The 15885-nt window shown below is 41.1% G+C and overlaps 2 protein-coding genes across 2 annotated transcripts; one reads left to right on the forward strand and one right to left on the reverse strand.

The window, feature by feature from the left end:
- Positions 1-431: 431 nt before the first annotated feature.
- LOC118271261 (lysoplasmalogenase) lies at positions 432-5874 on the reverse strand. Its single transcript, XM_035587270.2, has 3 exons — positions 5567-5874; positions 2076-2257; positions 432-1643 (listed from the first exon to the last, which is right to left on the reverse strand). The coding sequence occupies exons 1-3, from the start codon at positions 5585-5587 to the stop codon at positions 1184-1186; spliced, it is 663 nt and encodes a 220-aa protein (XP_035443163.1). The 5' UTR covers positions 5588-5874; the 3' UTR covers positions 432-1183.
- Positions 5875-7372: 1498 nt separating this feature from the next.
- LOC118270905 (zinc finger protein 330 homolog) lies at positions 7373-10708 on the forward strand. The gene is made up of 6 exons (XM_035586705.2): positions 7373-7647; positions 8585-8735; positions 8823-8934; positions 9429-9548; positions 9868-10119; positions 10538-10708. The coding sequence occupies exons 1-6, from the start codon at positions 7508-7510 to the stop codon at positions 10678-10680; spliced, it is 918 nt and encodes a 305-aa protein (XP_035442598.2). The 5' UTR covers positions 7373-7507; the 3' UTR covers positions 10681-10708.
- Positions 10709-15885: the final 5177 nt, after the last annotated feature.

Below are 15885 nucleotides of genomic sequence, written 5' to 3' on the forward strand. Positions count from 1 at the left end.
CACAGAAATAATAGGTATGTTCTCTTATGCCAAGGATAATGGAGCCAATCCTTTGTCCGCCGCTGCTAGTTCTCGATGCATACCGTCGTTCACTTTTAGGAAATATTCCCTGAGGTTGTACACCTCACCGTTGTGAAGGGTCTTACGCATTTTTAAGGCATGTAATAAACATTGACCGCCACACTTCCGTGGGATGAACAACCTCATGACCGACGAACGAGCGTGATGCATGTGATTTGCAGTCAGCAGTGTCCCGACTCGCCTATCCAAGCATCAAGTTCAGTCTGAGTCCACTTGAGTATGTCAAAAAAATACATTAGGTCCGGCATGACCTAACCGTTAGAGGCTCGCACCTTGTTTCCAAAGAAGCGCTCCTGTAACGGTTTCTTCATGTCCGGTCCATTAATGCCTAATCCTTCTCACATACCCAGGTACTTACGAGTGATCTACAATAGGACTGGACGACACACCACCACCTACATACTGACACTAACAAACGTGACACTTGCTCTTGCTACAGGAAGACTATTTAATTGCAATATTGGATTGACTAAGTATTAGAAATAACAGAACAGTGAAGTACCGTACCTATCTATACCTATATACATATTTACATTGCCGCTAGGTAGGTACATGAACATGATAAAAGGAGACTCGAGAACATTGAGAACAACGACGAGCTACACAGATATGGCGTGAGACCGCATCTGTTTTGTAGGCAGCACAAAGCTCTACAGTACGGTACTTTGTAGTACCAAACAGTAGTAGTGACTGCTGTTGGACCCAGTTTTCTGATTGCAAAGGAGGGGTTTTAGAGATATTATATTCGTTATTCCCGGCCAGACCACGGCATTACCTACTTACACATTGGCACACAGTGACTGTGGCTGCCTTCTCTCACGTCGCTACTACTCCGGAAGCTCATGCATCTGACTGCATATATATTTAAAAGAACACAAGGTAACAGGAACTTAATGATTAACAGTCCTCATTTTACAAGAAGACCATATTTCATCGCAATGTAAATATATCACAGACTGGTCGCATTCAACAGGTGCATGTCGAATGTTTGTGCGGGCACATCTCACCCAAGTAAACGCTCATCAAAAATAAACCTATATCTAACTACGGCCATTAAAATATCGAGGCACTACGTGAGTGACGCGTTGCGCGCAGAGCACAGTCAGGGCCCCGGCCGCTCCTGCAGCGCGCTGAGCGCGATGCCGAGCTGGCCCAAGTAGTACGTGGACATGACGGCCACCTGCGCGTGCGGCACCGCGGCGCCGAACATGTGGTAGCCCAGGATGGCGTCCGACAGCAGGAACAGCAGCGCGCCCGCCGCCGCCGCGCCGCCCCGCGCCGCGCCGCGCCACGCCATGCTGGCCAGCAGCAGCGCGTACAGCGGCACCAGCGCGCGCAGCCCGGCCGGCGGCGCCAGCGCGCGCACGTACGCGGCGGCGCCGCAGTACAGCGCGGCGCCCAGCCACGCGGCGCGCCGGCCGCCGCGGAAGGCCGCCAGGTAGGCCACGTGCGCGGCCGCGAAGGCCAGCATGCCGGCCACGAAGTGCTGCGGCCACACCAGCAGCGCGTCGCCCAGCGCCGACAGCGCCAGCCCGGCCGCCACGCAGCGCGGGTACCCGCCCCTGCACACGCCGCCGGCTTTACTGGTAGCTACTAGCTACACATCCCGTGTATCTCTGTGTGAAACCACGTAAAATGTGGTCGCCTGGAGGTAAGGCTCCCGATTCTCGTGCATGAGGACGCGGGTTCGAAACTTAGCAATGATATTTTTTTACTGGGATATGCTAAAAGATGTATCAAAGTAGTAATTGTTCGATACTTGCGAAAATGTGGTGTAACTTTAAAACCTCATTGAACTTTTATTGAACATTTAATTTTGAACTTTTATTTTATATAAAAAAAAAGTATCTTTGGGAAAGTTGTTTGTAATCATGAGTACAATAAGACAATAACGTGTTTAAATATCCTTCGCTAATTACCAGTCACCCTATATTTTGGGTTGTTTAGGTAGAATAAAGTGTACATTGTTAAAGGAATTAGAGTGGGCGGTGTACTTGTGGTAGGGCAGCGCGGCGTGGTGCAGCAGTACGACCAGCAGCAGCGCCAGCACGGGCGCGCACTTGGCGGCGGCCGCGCCCGGGGACGGCGCGCCGTCGCCCGCGCCCCGCGCCACGAAGTACACGCACACGCACTTGAAGAACGGCACGAGCCGCCCCCCCACCCCCAGCCGCTGCACCTGCACACGCCACCACGTATATTCAGATTGAATTTGAATTTGTAACGACGACGTAGGACGATCGAGTCAAGGGCGACCTTGTAACATTGACATTGTAAGGTACATTGTCCTTCTAGAGATAACGTACATTACATACCTACCTACGAGGAATGCCTTTAAGTCTTATCGTTTGATGAAAAACACACAACTAGAGCCTGATAGTACTTTTTATTGTTTTCCAAAGTATTCTAGGGGAGGCATTAGCGGTCTCGCTCGATATATCAAAGGCCTTTGATAGGGTGTGGCACGACAGCCTTATCGGCAAGCTTCCTGCATATGGACTTCCCGCTGATCTGTGCAAATGGATTGCAGACTTCCTGAGGGATCGGTCAATTCGAGTAGTCATCGATGGCTGCTCGTCTGACCAATTTGGCATCAACGCCGGAGTTCCTCAGGGGTCAGTACTTTCAGCAACGCTCTTTTTGCTGCACATCAACGACCTGCTTAAGCCCGGTATCTTTGGGTATGCAGATGACAGCACAGTTGTTGAAAGGTATGTGTCCGATGCGCGGACTAGCGGAACACAGATCCAGTCTCTAAGAGAATCCATGGTCGAACGGTTGAACTCGTCCTTGAAGGCGGTCTCCGATTGGGGTGACGCCAACTTGGTCAAGTTCAACGCTACCAAAACCCAGGCGTGTCTATTCTCCGCCAAACGGAGTCAATTTCCGTTGGCTCCTACTTTCCGAAATGTATCTGTTCCAGTATCGGATCATCTAGAGCTTCTTGGCGTAACTCTATCGCCAACGCTAAACTTCGGCTCATATATAGGGTCGAAGGCGCATCTGGCTGGTAGGAAATTGGGTATCCTCTCGAAGGTGAGACGGTACTTCACACCAGAACAACTGCTGAGCCTGTACCAAGCGCAGGTTCGGTCATGTATGGAGTACTGTTCTCACCTTTGGGACGGCTCGGCTAAATGCCAGCTGGATGCGCTCGAACACATTGAAAGGCGTGCCAAGAAGCTCATCAACGATGATGCGCTTGTGGAGGCCCGGCTTCAAAGCCTTGAACACAGGCGCAAGGTCGCAAGCCTTTCCGTTTTTTACCGGATACATTTCGGAGAGTGTGCGGGGGAATTGCACAACTTGATTCCTCCTAGTCCTTTCCATCATCGAACCACAAGACAATCGGCGAGGCGTCACCGATTCATGGTGGATATCCCACCCACACGCACGAAGCGCTTCGCTTCAAGCTTCCTTGTGCGAACTGCTAGGGAGTGGAACTCCTTGCCGGAGTCTGTGTTTCCTGATGGGTATAACCTGGGTGTCTTCAAAGCCCGAGTGAATAGGTTGCTAATGGGCAGACGTGCTCCATCGTAGGCCACATCATCACTTACCATCAGGTGAGATAGCGGCCAAACGTCGTCCCATTTAACAATAAAAAAAAAAAAAAAAAATCTCCACCTAGCTTAATACACTTTTCCATTTTTCAAACCAGTTATTATAACATTAATTCCATTCTAAACTTCACCCGACCGGAACCTTTTATTTTAGGAAATGTGAAGATATTGTCAACACTATATGGAGGATGACGTTCCTGCGTCAAATACTCAATCGATGGACGAGCAGTGTGTGAGCTTGCATTGCCGTGGTACAGGATGTTTGTGTTATAATTCCCAGGTAATAGGGGGTGAGCCTATTGCCATATACTGGGCACAATTCCAGACCCCGTGCAACTACTGAGAATTTTTCAGAAAACCGAAAAAACTCCAAGTACTCGGCCTTTTGGCTAAGATCAAAGTGTAGTACTTTGCCCGACCCAGGAATCGAACCCGAGACCTCTTGTCCTGCAGTCGCACTTGCGAGCACTCGACCAACGAGGCAGTCAGTTATTAGTCAGGACTGGTTGGAAGTTTAACCCCCGAATACTAAAAGGTTACTCAAATTTAAGTTGTACTTAAATATCGTGCAAAAGCTAATTATTATTTGATTTCAAATCGCAGAACATTTGGCGACATGTAAACTTGATGTTGGTTTGTTTGTTGATAAATATTATGTGACGTCACCTGCCTATGCGGCGCCATCTTGCATAGAGATACGTTTTTGCGAATATTTTAATTATATTATCAATGTGAATTCGAATATTTACGGCCTATTGTCAGATTTCTGTTAGGTTCTGTAGACATTATTAAATAATGTGAAACAATTTTTGGAATTTTGTCAAATAGCCTTTAGCATCTGGCATATTTATGTAGTCAGTCAGTCGATTAGAAATTATTACGGCGCGCCACAGTATGGTCTACCATTTCTAATTTATTCTTTACGACAACCTGATCAAAATTCACCTGCCTAACATACAAAATGTCAAGTTTGTAGGAATTGTAGGTCACCGCGACTGCGACGACCTAAGACCAGAATGCCGCGTTAGAGAAAGCTCTCAAGTTTGTATGTAAGTTGACAACCGGCTGGTTTTGCTACAAGTCTGAATATCTGCTTTCTAGAATATCATCTCGGGTTCTATTGATAAGAGAATGCAGCGAGTACTTATATGCACGCCCTGGATAACCGGACAAACGGCGCATTACAATAACTGTCGCGGCCCGCGGCAGCTGTATGAGCCCCATTACTTACATGCGTTTTGTTTGAGCCGCTCCTCAGGGAGTGCGGCTGACCGTTTCTCCGAAAAAAAAGGTACTCCGCGCCATGCATAAGTATCGTAACAAGTGCTAGGTATGTAACTATGCTTTCTTGTAAGTATAATATATATTACAGCAATACAGCCGTTTATTATACTTTATTCGCTCATCATCATCGATAGGATAGAGAGGTAAGTGGATGGACTAGAGTCTAGATAGCATACAGTATAGTTAGGTATTAGGTACATATACATAGGTTTGCAATGTAGGTACTTACGTTCTAAGTGTTATCACAGTCACACACCGTACCTATTTTATTGTCCCTTCTATAGGTACACACGTAGGTAGTGTAGTGTAGAGGTACCTACTTACATACTTTGTCGCACTAAGTTTCAATCAATTTAAGAGTCAGGGTCAGCGAGTACGTGTGTATCAGCCCAAAACCAACGGCAACATCGACAACTATTTATTTAAACAACTACTTTATGTATCATAATTATATTGTTTATGTATCCAAGTAGTGAGTTTATCAGATGTACTTTCGACATTCGATTATAAAATGAACACGCAGTAGAAGCTAAATATATTATGTTTACGTAGTACTTAGTAGAAAGAACCAGAACTCAATGAATCCAGTAACAAATTCTTATTGAGCTACTACAAATGCTACAATGAACAATGAAACAACGTACCAAGTCGACGGGAAATATCATGTCTTCGGAGCGTTCGATTTCCTTTTTTATTTATAACTCATCAAACTACGCACCACTGAGCTGTAATGTATAAGCTAACAATTTATACTAATACTTCGATAGTAACCACGAGAACGAAGTTAACTCCGAAGTGTGCAAACCCGTACTGGCAGCGGACACGGCGGTGATGTGCGAATAAAAAGTGAAAATGTTTGTTTTGATGTCCACTTGTTTTGTTATACCAAGTAGGTATTTGTAGTCGAACAAGTGCGCAGCGGTAGCTCTGACAAAACAAAAACGCTTGTTGGTACATAGTAACAATTGGCTCAATCGGTACTTTTCAATATGGTTGTATAATACTCGTTTGGAAACACTAGGTACTCAATGTGTCGTAAATAAATGAATAACGAATAAGAATTAAGAATAGAAATTAATTGATTCTATATAAAATATTGTTTTATTCTGATTAACAAGCAAAGCTTTATAGGTTTAGGTGATGTTTAGGTGGGTAACATATCAATGACAAGAACATTATTCAGAGATAGGAGAATTTTGATTTTGTATTAAAAATTGAATTTAAATATTATTGATAAATATTCTATGCCATTGAAAGGAATGGTATCCCTTCGGCTGTGGCTGGAATCAATCATGCCATCATGACATGTACCCAGTAAGTATATAGGTAGGTATGGAATAAAAACAGCGGTACTGACTTTTGGTATTAGAATTTTTAAGTTATTACATTTATAGTGATCAAAAAATATTGTTAAAACATGTATAATTTAATAGGTGGCAAAATATTGTACCGAATAAGTAAGGAAAAAAAAGAGACAACATGCTCAATTGTTCATGTCATGAAATAAGACATCCCGGTAATCCCTTTATTTAAGTTATTATGAACAGTTCCTAATAAACCTATTATTAGTCTACCCTCGGGCGCATGATTGTCTGTCTATACAGTACTCATTCAAGGCCTTAGCACCACATTACTAATATTGACTTCGGACTGAATTACGCACGTCCTTTAACAGTCGATAAAAATAACAAAAATCAAAACTCGTTGAATCGCAGTATACCGGGTTGCCATAAGTATCATAGATACTATTGTTGGGCGATCAGAAACGTGCGAACTGCCACGTTAACGTAATGTGATAGTGCCGCACAACTCGCATAAAGGCGTAGACTGAGAAGGATCTCTGTCTACCACTGTCTTCGCATAAATAAGACCGAGAGGTCTGACAACAAAAAAACGTATGACAGTTTGCACGTTTGTAATGGCCAAATTATAGCTACCTCAATTATTTCCCACTTTTTTGTCGAGCTATATACTTACAGGAAAAAAATTTAGGTGTGTTTTAATATCATTTTCATAAAATAAATATAATATACACGTATTTTTTTTTATTTACTTTCAATCTCAAGGTGTGACCTGTGAAAGGATATCCAATGCAAATCATTTTTTATGGCCGTACGCTCTAATATAGAAAAAATGTTAATATTTTTTTATCGGTGAAAACGTGTTCTATTACCGTTTTAGATAATAGATGATGATGAATATCCTGTATATAATAATATTTTACAGTCAAAAGTCAAAACTCTTATCCAGTCGTAAGCACTATTTACTAGCAAAACCAGTCAAAAGTACTTTTAACTGATAATAATTATTGGTAATTTTCCCTCCATTTCACCACACCACTCCACGACGCGACGGTCAGATCTATCTCTACCCTACCTTGTAAATTGGCAACTATTTGCTGTCACCGTCACCAGATATGTCTGTCACTATGACATAATGTACTTTAATTACTTGTCAGTGTCACATGTCACAATCGTGTCATCGTTCGTTTGTATAACAGTTTAACACATCATACAGTTTTCTTTTTCAACAAAATACCGTAGCTTTTTAAATTTAACTGTATTTTAGTTACTCTAATATATAAAATGCCTAAGAAGAAAACAGGCCAACGAAAGAAAGCGGAAAAACAAAAATTACGACAGAAAGAGATTCGGAATGCACGAGAGAACGTGGACTTGGCTGCCCACCCCTGCAACATACCCATGGAATGTGATAAATGCCAGAAGTACTTACCATTGTATTCATTTCTATTTGAATAGGTCATGGGTTACGGTAGACCTCATCCATCAGCTCATCACCTCAGGGACTGCGCATACAACAGACATCAGGCTGCAGTGCTATGACATACCCGAGTCCTACCCTCTTGCTACCACGAGGAGATAAAGAGAGAGAATTAAGAAGTTTTCCAACTCAGAGCAGATCCATAGTCCAGCAGTTTCATAGGCTGTTGATGATGAATAATTTTGCACACAACTGCAGGCATGCAGACAGGATATCTTTTAGAATTGGGATTTTATTCATTTGTAATAATTACATAATTATTTGCAGAATAGTTTATAGTCACTCCAATATATGAAAAATAATTTTATGTTAAACAGTTTAATGACCTCTACCAATCAAGCTCTTGTTCATAATGGTAGTTGCAGAAAAAAAATAATTTTATTATGGTACCTACTCTATATTATTCTACATTCATTAGTAATTGTATGGACTTCAAAATGAAGGTTAACCTCTTGTATGCCATATGTAAGACACAATAGAAAATATATTGTGTCTCGTGTGTATCCATATTTCGGCACATGATGGGTTAAGTACTAAACGTCAGATCAATTTGTCATCAAAAAGGGGGTAAAATTTGAATGACTAAATTTAATTCAAACATAAAGCTAACAAATTTGGTAAGCTCAATAAAACAGTGTGATCAAAGTTACTCATACTTAAATAATAATCTTCAAATACATTATCACCTGGTGAACATTATGTTGCCTTTGAGCTATTGTATACAATTAATTACTTTTTGATATTTATTGTAATCTCCTTCCCTCCTACTACTTACTAGGTTTGTTTACCTGTGCTCTCCCCTTACGAAACATTAGTATTACCAAAGCATTTAGTCCCTGTAACCTGTAACAACATTTGCAAGATGGTGGATTGGGTTACAGAAAGCAGAAGAATCGAGCATTCTGTTACTTCTGCCAAGCAGTGCAGCGTCTGCCAACTTGTGCGCATTGTGGCAAAGTGAAGTGCATGCTGAAGTCTGGAGACTGTGTGGTGCGTCACCCAGGAGTCTTCACTACAGGCCTCGGCATGGTGGTGCGTGGACTGATCAGTTTGTATTGTAACACAATCTATAATCACATCCAACGATTTTTTTAAATGTTATTATTGCTCTGTTTACAGGGTGCGATCTGTGACTTCTGCGAGGCGTGGGTGTGTCACGGCCGCAAGTGTCTGACTGCGCACGCCTGCACCTGCCCACTGATGGATGCTGTGTGTCTAGAGTGTGAACGAGGTATACATTACCAAGTGGTGCAGTAATCTACTTATTCTTGTTATTATCTTATACATATTTAATACTAGCTGCTTCCGCACGGTTTTACCCGCTCTGCTCGATTCCTATTGATCGCAGCGTGATGTTTTATAGCCTATAGCCTTCCCTGATAAATGCGCTATCCAACACAAAAAGAATTATTCAAATCGGACCAGTAGTTCCGGAGATTAGCGCGTTCAAACAAACAAACTCTTCAGCTTTATAATATTAGTATAGATTATGTTTTATACTTTGTCTAGTCTTGACCTATTCACGTGTTTAATATCAGCACCCAAACTTCAAGGGTTAGTGCAATATGTATCTCAATTTCAATGATGTAACTAGTGCCTGGTCACATACACGTATACACGGAAGTAGTTATACTTAAGACTTGTGGTGGTAGTGAATGACATGCTTGCATAATGTTACAAGATGGAAGTAGTCTGTACAAGTAGATACAATGATGTGTCGCGCAGGCGTGTGGGAGCACGGCGGGCGCGTGTTCCGCTGCTGCTTCTGCCAGGGGTTCCTGTGCGAGGACGACCAGTTCGAGCACCAGGCCTCCTGCCAGGTCCTCGAGGCCGAGACCTACAAGTGTAAGTTCTTCTCCATTCGAAACTATGCTTTGGCACCTAGCTTCACTGACTGACAGACTGACGGACAATTCAGTTTGACGTTTCAAAATCACCCGATTAAGGATTAATTGAAATAATACATACATAATTATGTACATAATATATTATATAATTTGGATTTCTGATACTCCATCGACGTGTTCAATCCTGATCAAGAATCTTGTAAATGGCGCGTCGCACTCGTCATCCGTCTGGATCTTATTTGGAAATTAGAAACTATGGGAAAACTATAGGTAACAAATATATGACCAAATCTGATATGTGTGTGTATATCGTGCAGGCCAGTCGTGCAACCGGCTGGGCCAGTACTCGTGCCTGCGCTGCAAGACGTGCTTCTGCGAGGAGCACGTGCGGCGGCGCGGCGTGCGCGCGCCCGGGCGCGGGCCGCCGCCCTGCCCGCGCTGCGCCTACCCCACGCACGTCACCAGCGACCTCGCCATGTCCACGCGCTCGCACCGCTACGGCCGCCAGCCCGTCGCCAACTACGACGACGAGGATGACCAGGACGACCACGCCGGCGCCTACTCCGCAGGTCTCCACCCAACCATCCTCCGTCTCCGACATGCGCTCAGTTTCTTTATCTAATAAGAAGCTGCTTTCATATTTCATTAGTTTTATTTGCTTGACGAGAATAAGTCATTTATATGACTAGACATTTACTGTTTTGTATCTTCTCCAAAATGAAAATAAAGCAGTCACAGCATAAGACCAAAACGTCTGGCAAAGCCAACCCGAGCCGTCCGCGCGCTGACAACCCGCCATACGATTTAATGTTCAAATGCCAAGTAATACCTGGGTTGGAGCGGGGCCGTTACAGTGCTTGCATAACGTGTCGTGCCCTAAAATGAGGAGAATAAAGCCTGAACAGCGTAACATTGAGTTTAGGCGCTAAAGATGTGCCGCCACCGCGTGTGAACAAGTAATGAGTAGAGAATGTTGGCATGTTGCAGGGTACGCGGCGGAGGGCGGCGACTACTCGTCCTACGAGGAGGACGACGACGATGACGACGACGACGAAGACGACTCGGAGTCGGAGTCGCAGTCCGAGGAGGACGCGCCCCCCGCGCCCCCCGCGCCCGCGCCCGCGCCCTGAGCCCCGCAATACACGGAGTCGCTATCCACAGCTTAGTTTTATTGCTCCTCCCAGTTACCATTCCCTCCCTACTTCGGACTAAGACAATGTACAAAAACATGAAAAATTTGATTTACTTTCGATCAAGCAATGGCAAAGCACAAATACCTTGATACACAGTTTGTTATATTATCTGAACTCTCTCTCTGACGTGTTATGTTTTATAATAAAACTCGTATCAATGTTCCGTGTGGACTTGGAATTATAAACGAATTGTGTGAAGTTTTCGTACCTACCGACTTACAGCCTATCAGTAGACAACGTGTGTGTTAATTATTTTGAACAAACTTCAAAATTATTTGTTTGACCTATGTATATGTATTTTATATGTATGTATACGATATATGATTATGCGCGATTATCTCGGGTTTGGCTGAACCAATGAAAATTTTGCTTTTTGAAAAAAAAAATCCCATCAAAAACATCCTGTAAAAAACCCAAGTCTCGCAGCTCAGTCTTTCTACCGTCAAAAGTTGTGAGATCCATGTAATACCAAGTCGGTTAATCTATTTAGTGTCTACTTGAAGGACCTTCTGTCTTAAGTTATTACATAAGTTATTATCATACCAATATTAAAAATATTTAACGTTTTAAACAAATAGATCGACTTGGACATCGCTTGATTTGATTACACTAGGCAACAAAAAAAATAAAAAAAAATTTCCCAGAGATCTGATTGTGTGATTCGGAAAGGCCATGGTATAGAGAACTTAGAACAGTAAATAAAACATCTCAGTCACGTATAGCTTTTAAGAGAAATTTATTTTTAGTTTTAACAATTTTTTGTTATTATTTTAAAGTAAAATATTATTTAGACTTGAAAAATAAACTAGTTTTTGTTCTTTTGGCCTGCCTGTTATAAGAAGAGGTTGGTGTCTCTCTAATTAAAAACCAGCAGTAGTCTGCAAGCATTGCAGTGGTCCATTTTCCCTGATAACGCTTTTCCATTGAGGCAATTTCTTGGTGAAAGCGCTCACCGTGCTCATCACTCACTGCGCCTAAATTTTCTTTAAAAAAATTAAGGTGGGAATGCAGAAAATGTATTTTTAATGACATATTGCACCCCAGTTGTTTATAAGCATGTAACAATTGGTTTATAAGGCTTTCATATTGAGGCGATCGTTTATTTCCCAAAAAAAATTCCGTGACAACAAATCCATTGCTTTAATCTTGAACCATATATTTCAGATTTTTCCTTAGGTAAGTCTAAGTCTCTAAAAAGATCGTCAAGCTCAGATTGGCTGATCAAATGTGGTGCTTTAGATGTACTTGCCACTTGAAAGTCTTCACATTCATCATCAGAACTAGAAGTGTTACTTGAGGATTCAACGTGACTTGGTGGGTTAGGTACTGGAAGATCTTCTGAATGTGGTATTGGTTTTGTTACGGAAGACACCTCTGCGTACTTTACTGTGTCCTCTGCGTACTTTACAAAAATAACAGTCACTTACATGATCCTTAGGTTCTCGCCAAATCATAGGTTGACCAAAAGGCATCTTTGTTGGTTTTCCATTAAACCAGTTTGTCAAATTCTTGTGGCATGAGAAGCAACACATGTGTGGCACCCAATATTTATCTTGGTTGCGAACGTCTAAACCAAAATATGCACGATAACACTTCGTAATTACTTAACGGCGTTATGGGTTTTTTTTTACTCTTCAGTGAAAATAAAACAAAATAAATCCGGAGAATTAACACAAAAGCGAGACATGGCGAAAGAAATCAATGTATACTGACACTACAAAATATTATTGTGATCGTTACTAAGAAGAATTTAGAGCTACCCTCCAAAACTAATAAAAAAAGTGATTTTTTACAAAAATGTTAAAATCTCCATTCCTATACGTGACAGAAATAAATTATTATTTTTCTGGTATTAGGTGTATGATTATCAATAAAATACGGTATGAATTTTCTCCGGGAAATTTTGAGTGTTGCCTAGTGTTATTAGTATGTATCACACTACACAGCACGACGGGCCAGCGACCAACAGGAACGAGAGTTTCAATCGCGTGAGGCGCGAGAGACTAAAGAATCTAATATAATATTGTAATATTCATTTTGTTTTCATGCGATGTCCAAGTCGATCTATTTGTTTAAAACGTTAAATATTTTTAATATTGGTATGATAATAACTTATGTAATAACTTAAGACAGAAGGTCCTTCAAGTAGACACTAAATAGATTAACCGACTTGGTATTACATGGATCTCACAACTTTTGACGGTAGAAAGACTGAGCTGCGAGACTTGGGTTTTTTACAGGATGTTTTTGATGGGATCTCACTTCTTTTTGTAGAGCCTTTCTTTTTGATACCATCTACTTCTAACGAATTTTGTTAAAGGTCTTATGATATTTTCTTATTTTTATATGTAGTCTTCTTCTTTTTCTTTTCCGGTACTACTTCTTGAGCTTCAGCCACAGTTTTTCTCAAAGCCCACTCCCTGTCTCTATGGGCTTTTCTCGGAGGCTTTGATGTCTCAATTTTTGACAAGTCTGGACGGTAAATACTTCTTAATCTGTTGTATTAATAAAGTCGTAATTTCGATTGATAAATGAAAATCGCAAACTTATAGGTTAGGTTTCGAGGCACATCCGAACAGCATGAGGGCGCTCGCACGTATGCGTGCGGCTGCCGCTCGCTCGAAGGCATTCACATTTCATTGTTCTGTCATTTTGGCGTATATTTTGCTTGTCAGTCATAGACTAAAATAGAGGCCAGTCTGTCTGTAAGGAGGCTAGTCGCGCTAACAATCTAGACACACGGCAGTGTGTCCGCCAAGTTCGAGCAAAAAAACCGACACACCGGCCGTGGGTTATATTACACGAACCGTTTCGGGCCAAGTTCGACCCACCTATAACTCAAAATCTATTTTATCTACGGATATGAAATTTCTAGTATCTGTCGAGATCTACTTACTTATCTAAAATGCAAAATTTCATTAATGTACCTATTGTAGGTCTTGAGATATTGACGTCAGAAAATCGCTATTTTTACTATACACTCACTGACTGACTGACTCACTCACTCATCAAAAACCTAGACCACTTCCAATGGTCGTATCGACTTGAAATTTGGCATGGAGGTAGGTCTTTAGGTCAAGGTAAAGGAAAAAATCTGAAAATGGCCAAGTGTGAGTCGGTTTTAAAAATAATGAAGGTGTAAATTCATACCCCTAAGGAACTAAAACAAAAAATTTATCTATATCTTCCAATGGTCGTACCGACCTAAAATTCGTTACGAAGGTTTGTATTTAGTCAAAGTAAAGTAAAATAAGAAAAAAAGAAAATAAACCTTACAAAAATAAATGAAATCCCACCCAAAACATAAATGTGAAAGGCTGCCAAGTTCGATAATATTGGAATGCTTCGCCTATAAAAGAAGTGAGATCTAAATAAGTACCAAGTTCCATACACAGACCTCAGTTAAAAATGATATAACTTGGCAAGTTTTATTAGAAAATTATATACTTGACTCATTGCGTTTAGAAGGTTTATAACGAAGTGTGTGAAAACTTGCCAAGTTTGTTTTACTTTCTATGTACAAGTATATAATTTTCTATTAAAACTTGCCAAGTTATATAATTTTTAACTGAGGTCTGTGTATGGAACTTGGTACTTATTTAGATCTCACTTCTTTTATAGGCGAAGCATTCCAATATTATCGAACTTGGCAGCCTTTCACATTTATGTTTTGGGTGGGATTTATATATAACAGATTTAAATTATAATACATATATTGTTTTATTAGATTTTCGTACTTCAAGACATGTCCAATCATGTGTTTTTCATTACGTCGACCATTTTACAAGTAATAATGTTGTTCAGTTTCATGGGCTAAACACACCCTTACCCACCCTATACCCCCTCCCTTGCCTCATATGGTAGGTACCTATCTACACCTATTAAATTTATAACCACCACCAACCACCAACTGCATAAATAACTTTGTAATCCCATATATTTATATGGGATTACAAAGTTATTGATGCAGTTGGTGTATTTGGAAAACTGGACCGAAATTACAAAATATTTAAGTTTTCCCATGATTAAGACACTAAACTCTATATGTATTCCAAATATGAAGCTTCTAAGTCTGCTAGAAGTGCCTTGGACTTTTGATGATCGGTGAGTCAGTGAGTGACAAAATTTAGAAACTTTAACAAGTTGTCATTCTTAAACTACTGGTTCAAATTAACTGAAATTTTAAATATTCCGTGTTTATACAATGCCGGATTAGTTACTGAAGATTCAGGTTTCTTGCTTTATCCACAACCGAATTATAGGGGGTCGAAAAAGGCCCGAATTGCTTCGAGAAAAGGATGGTACGGCCGTGCCGCTTTTTTTTTGCTCGACTTGGCGGGGGCACTGATTATTTGTTTGACCTATGTATTTTATATGTATGTATACGATATATGATTATGCGCGATTATCTCGGGTTTGGCTGAACCAATGAAAATTTTGCTTTTTGAAAAAAAAATGATCTTTCGAAATGAAGTTAAATGTATTAATGAATATTATATATAATTGAAATACAAAATACTTTAAAGTCAGGTCAGACTGCCTCGTTGGTCGAGTGGTGACAAGTGCGACTGCCGGACAAGGGGTCTCGGGTTCGATTTCCGGGTCGGGCAAAGTATAACTAAGTTTTCTTCGTATTTTCGAAAATTTAATTAAATAAAGCTAATAAGTTTACATTGTAACCTATTAGCAAAATAAATGTAATTTATACTGACGCTATCTCAAATCTATTGTCTGTTTATATGGTGATGCATGGGAGTCTATATATCGAAATGCGCGCCGTGTGCTCACTGCTCACCCTGCGTGTACACTTCTTATGTAAATTAAATATTCCTTTATAGCAAACAAGGAGGTTGAAAATTATTATAGATTTTTAACCGACTTCAAAAAAGAAGGTTCGCAGTTTCTCCAGTACGTATGTATGTAGCGGCAGCTGGTGGTACCGTGCGCACGTACGAACCCCTTGCAGTAGGCACCACTAACGCGAGCGATGCAATAGCAGACAGAATAGACATATTTTCATGTACACTCAATGAGTTCACAAAGGTAACATAATTATGAGGTACAACCTCAATAAAATTAGTAAATAATGAGTTTCTATAATTTGTAAAAGTTATTTAAGTATTAGGATAGTGTTAATGTTAG

Source organism: Spodoptera frugiperda, chromosome 9 (assembly GCF_023101765.2).
Source record: "Spodoptera frugiperda isolate SF20-4 chromosome 9, AGI-APGP_CSIRO_Sfru_2.0, whole genome shotgun sequence".
NCBI classification, from domain to species: Eukaryota; Metazoa; Arthropoda; class Insecta; order Lepidoptera; family Noctuidae; genus Spodoptera; species Spodoptera frugiperda.

What these genes read in the sequence shown, in the direction of transcription:
- LOC118271261 (XM_035587270.2), bottom strand. Translation starts at nt 5,587, where the DNA reads ATGATATTTCCCGTCGACTTG. An exon ending in TGATATTTCCCGTCGACTTG is followed by an intron (nt 2,258 to 5,566) that starts GTACGTTGTTTC and finishes TGGCGTGTGCAG; the next exon opens with GTGCAGCGGCTGGGGGTGGG. An exon ending in GCCGCGCTGCCCTACCACAA is followed by an intron (nt 1,644 to 2,075) that starts GTACACCGCCCA and finishes CGGCGTGTGCAG; the next exon opens with GGGCGGGTACCCGCGCTGCG.
- LOC118270905 (XM_035586705.2), top strand. Translation starts at nt 7,508, where the DNA reads ATGCCTAAGAAGAAAACAGGCCAACGAAAGAAAGCGGAAAAACAAAAA. An exon ending in GTGTCTAGAGTGTGAACGAG is followed by an intron (nt 8,935 to 9,428) that starts GTATACATTACC and finishes TGTGTCGCGCAG; the next exon opens with GCGTGTGGGAGCACGGCGGG. An exon ending in CGAGGCCGAGACCTACAAGT is followed by an intron (nt 9,549 to 9,867) that starts GTAAGTTCTTCT and finishes TATATCGTGCAG; the next exon opens with GCCAGTCGTGCAACCGGCTG.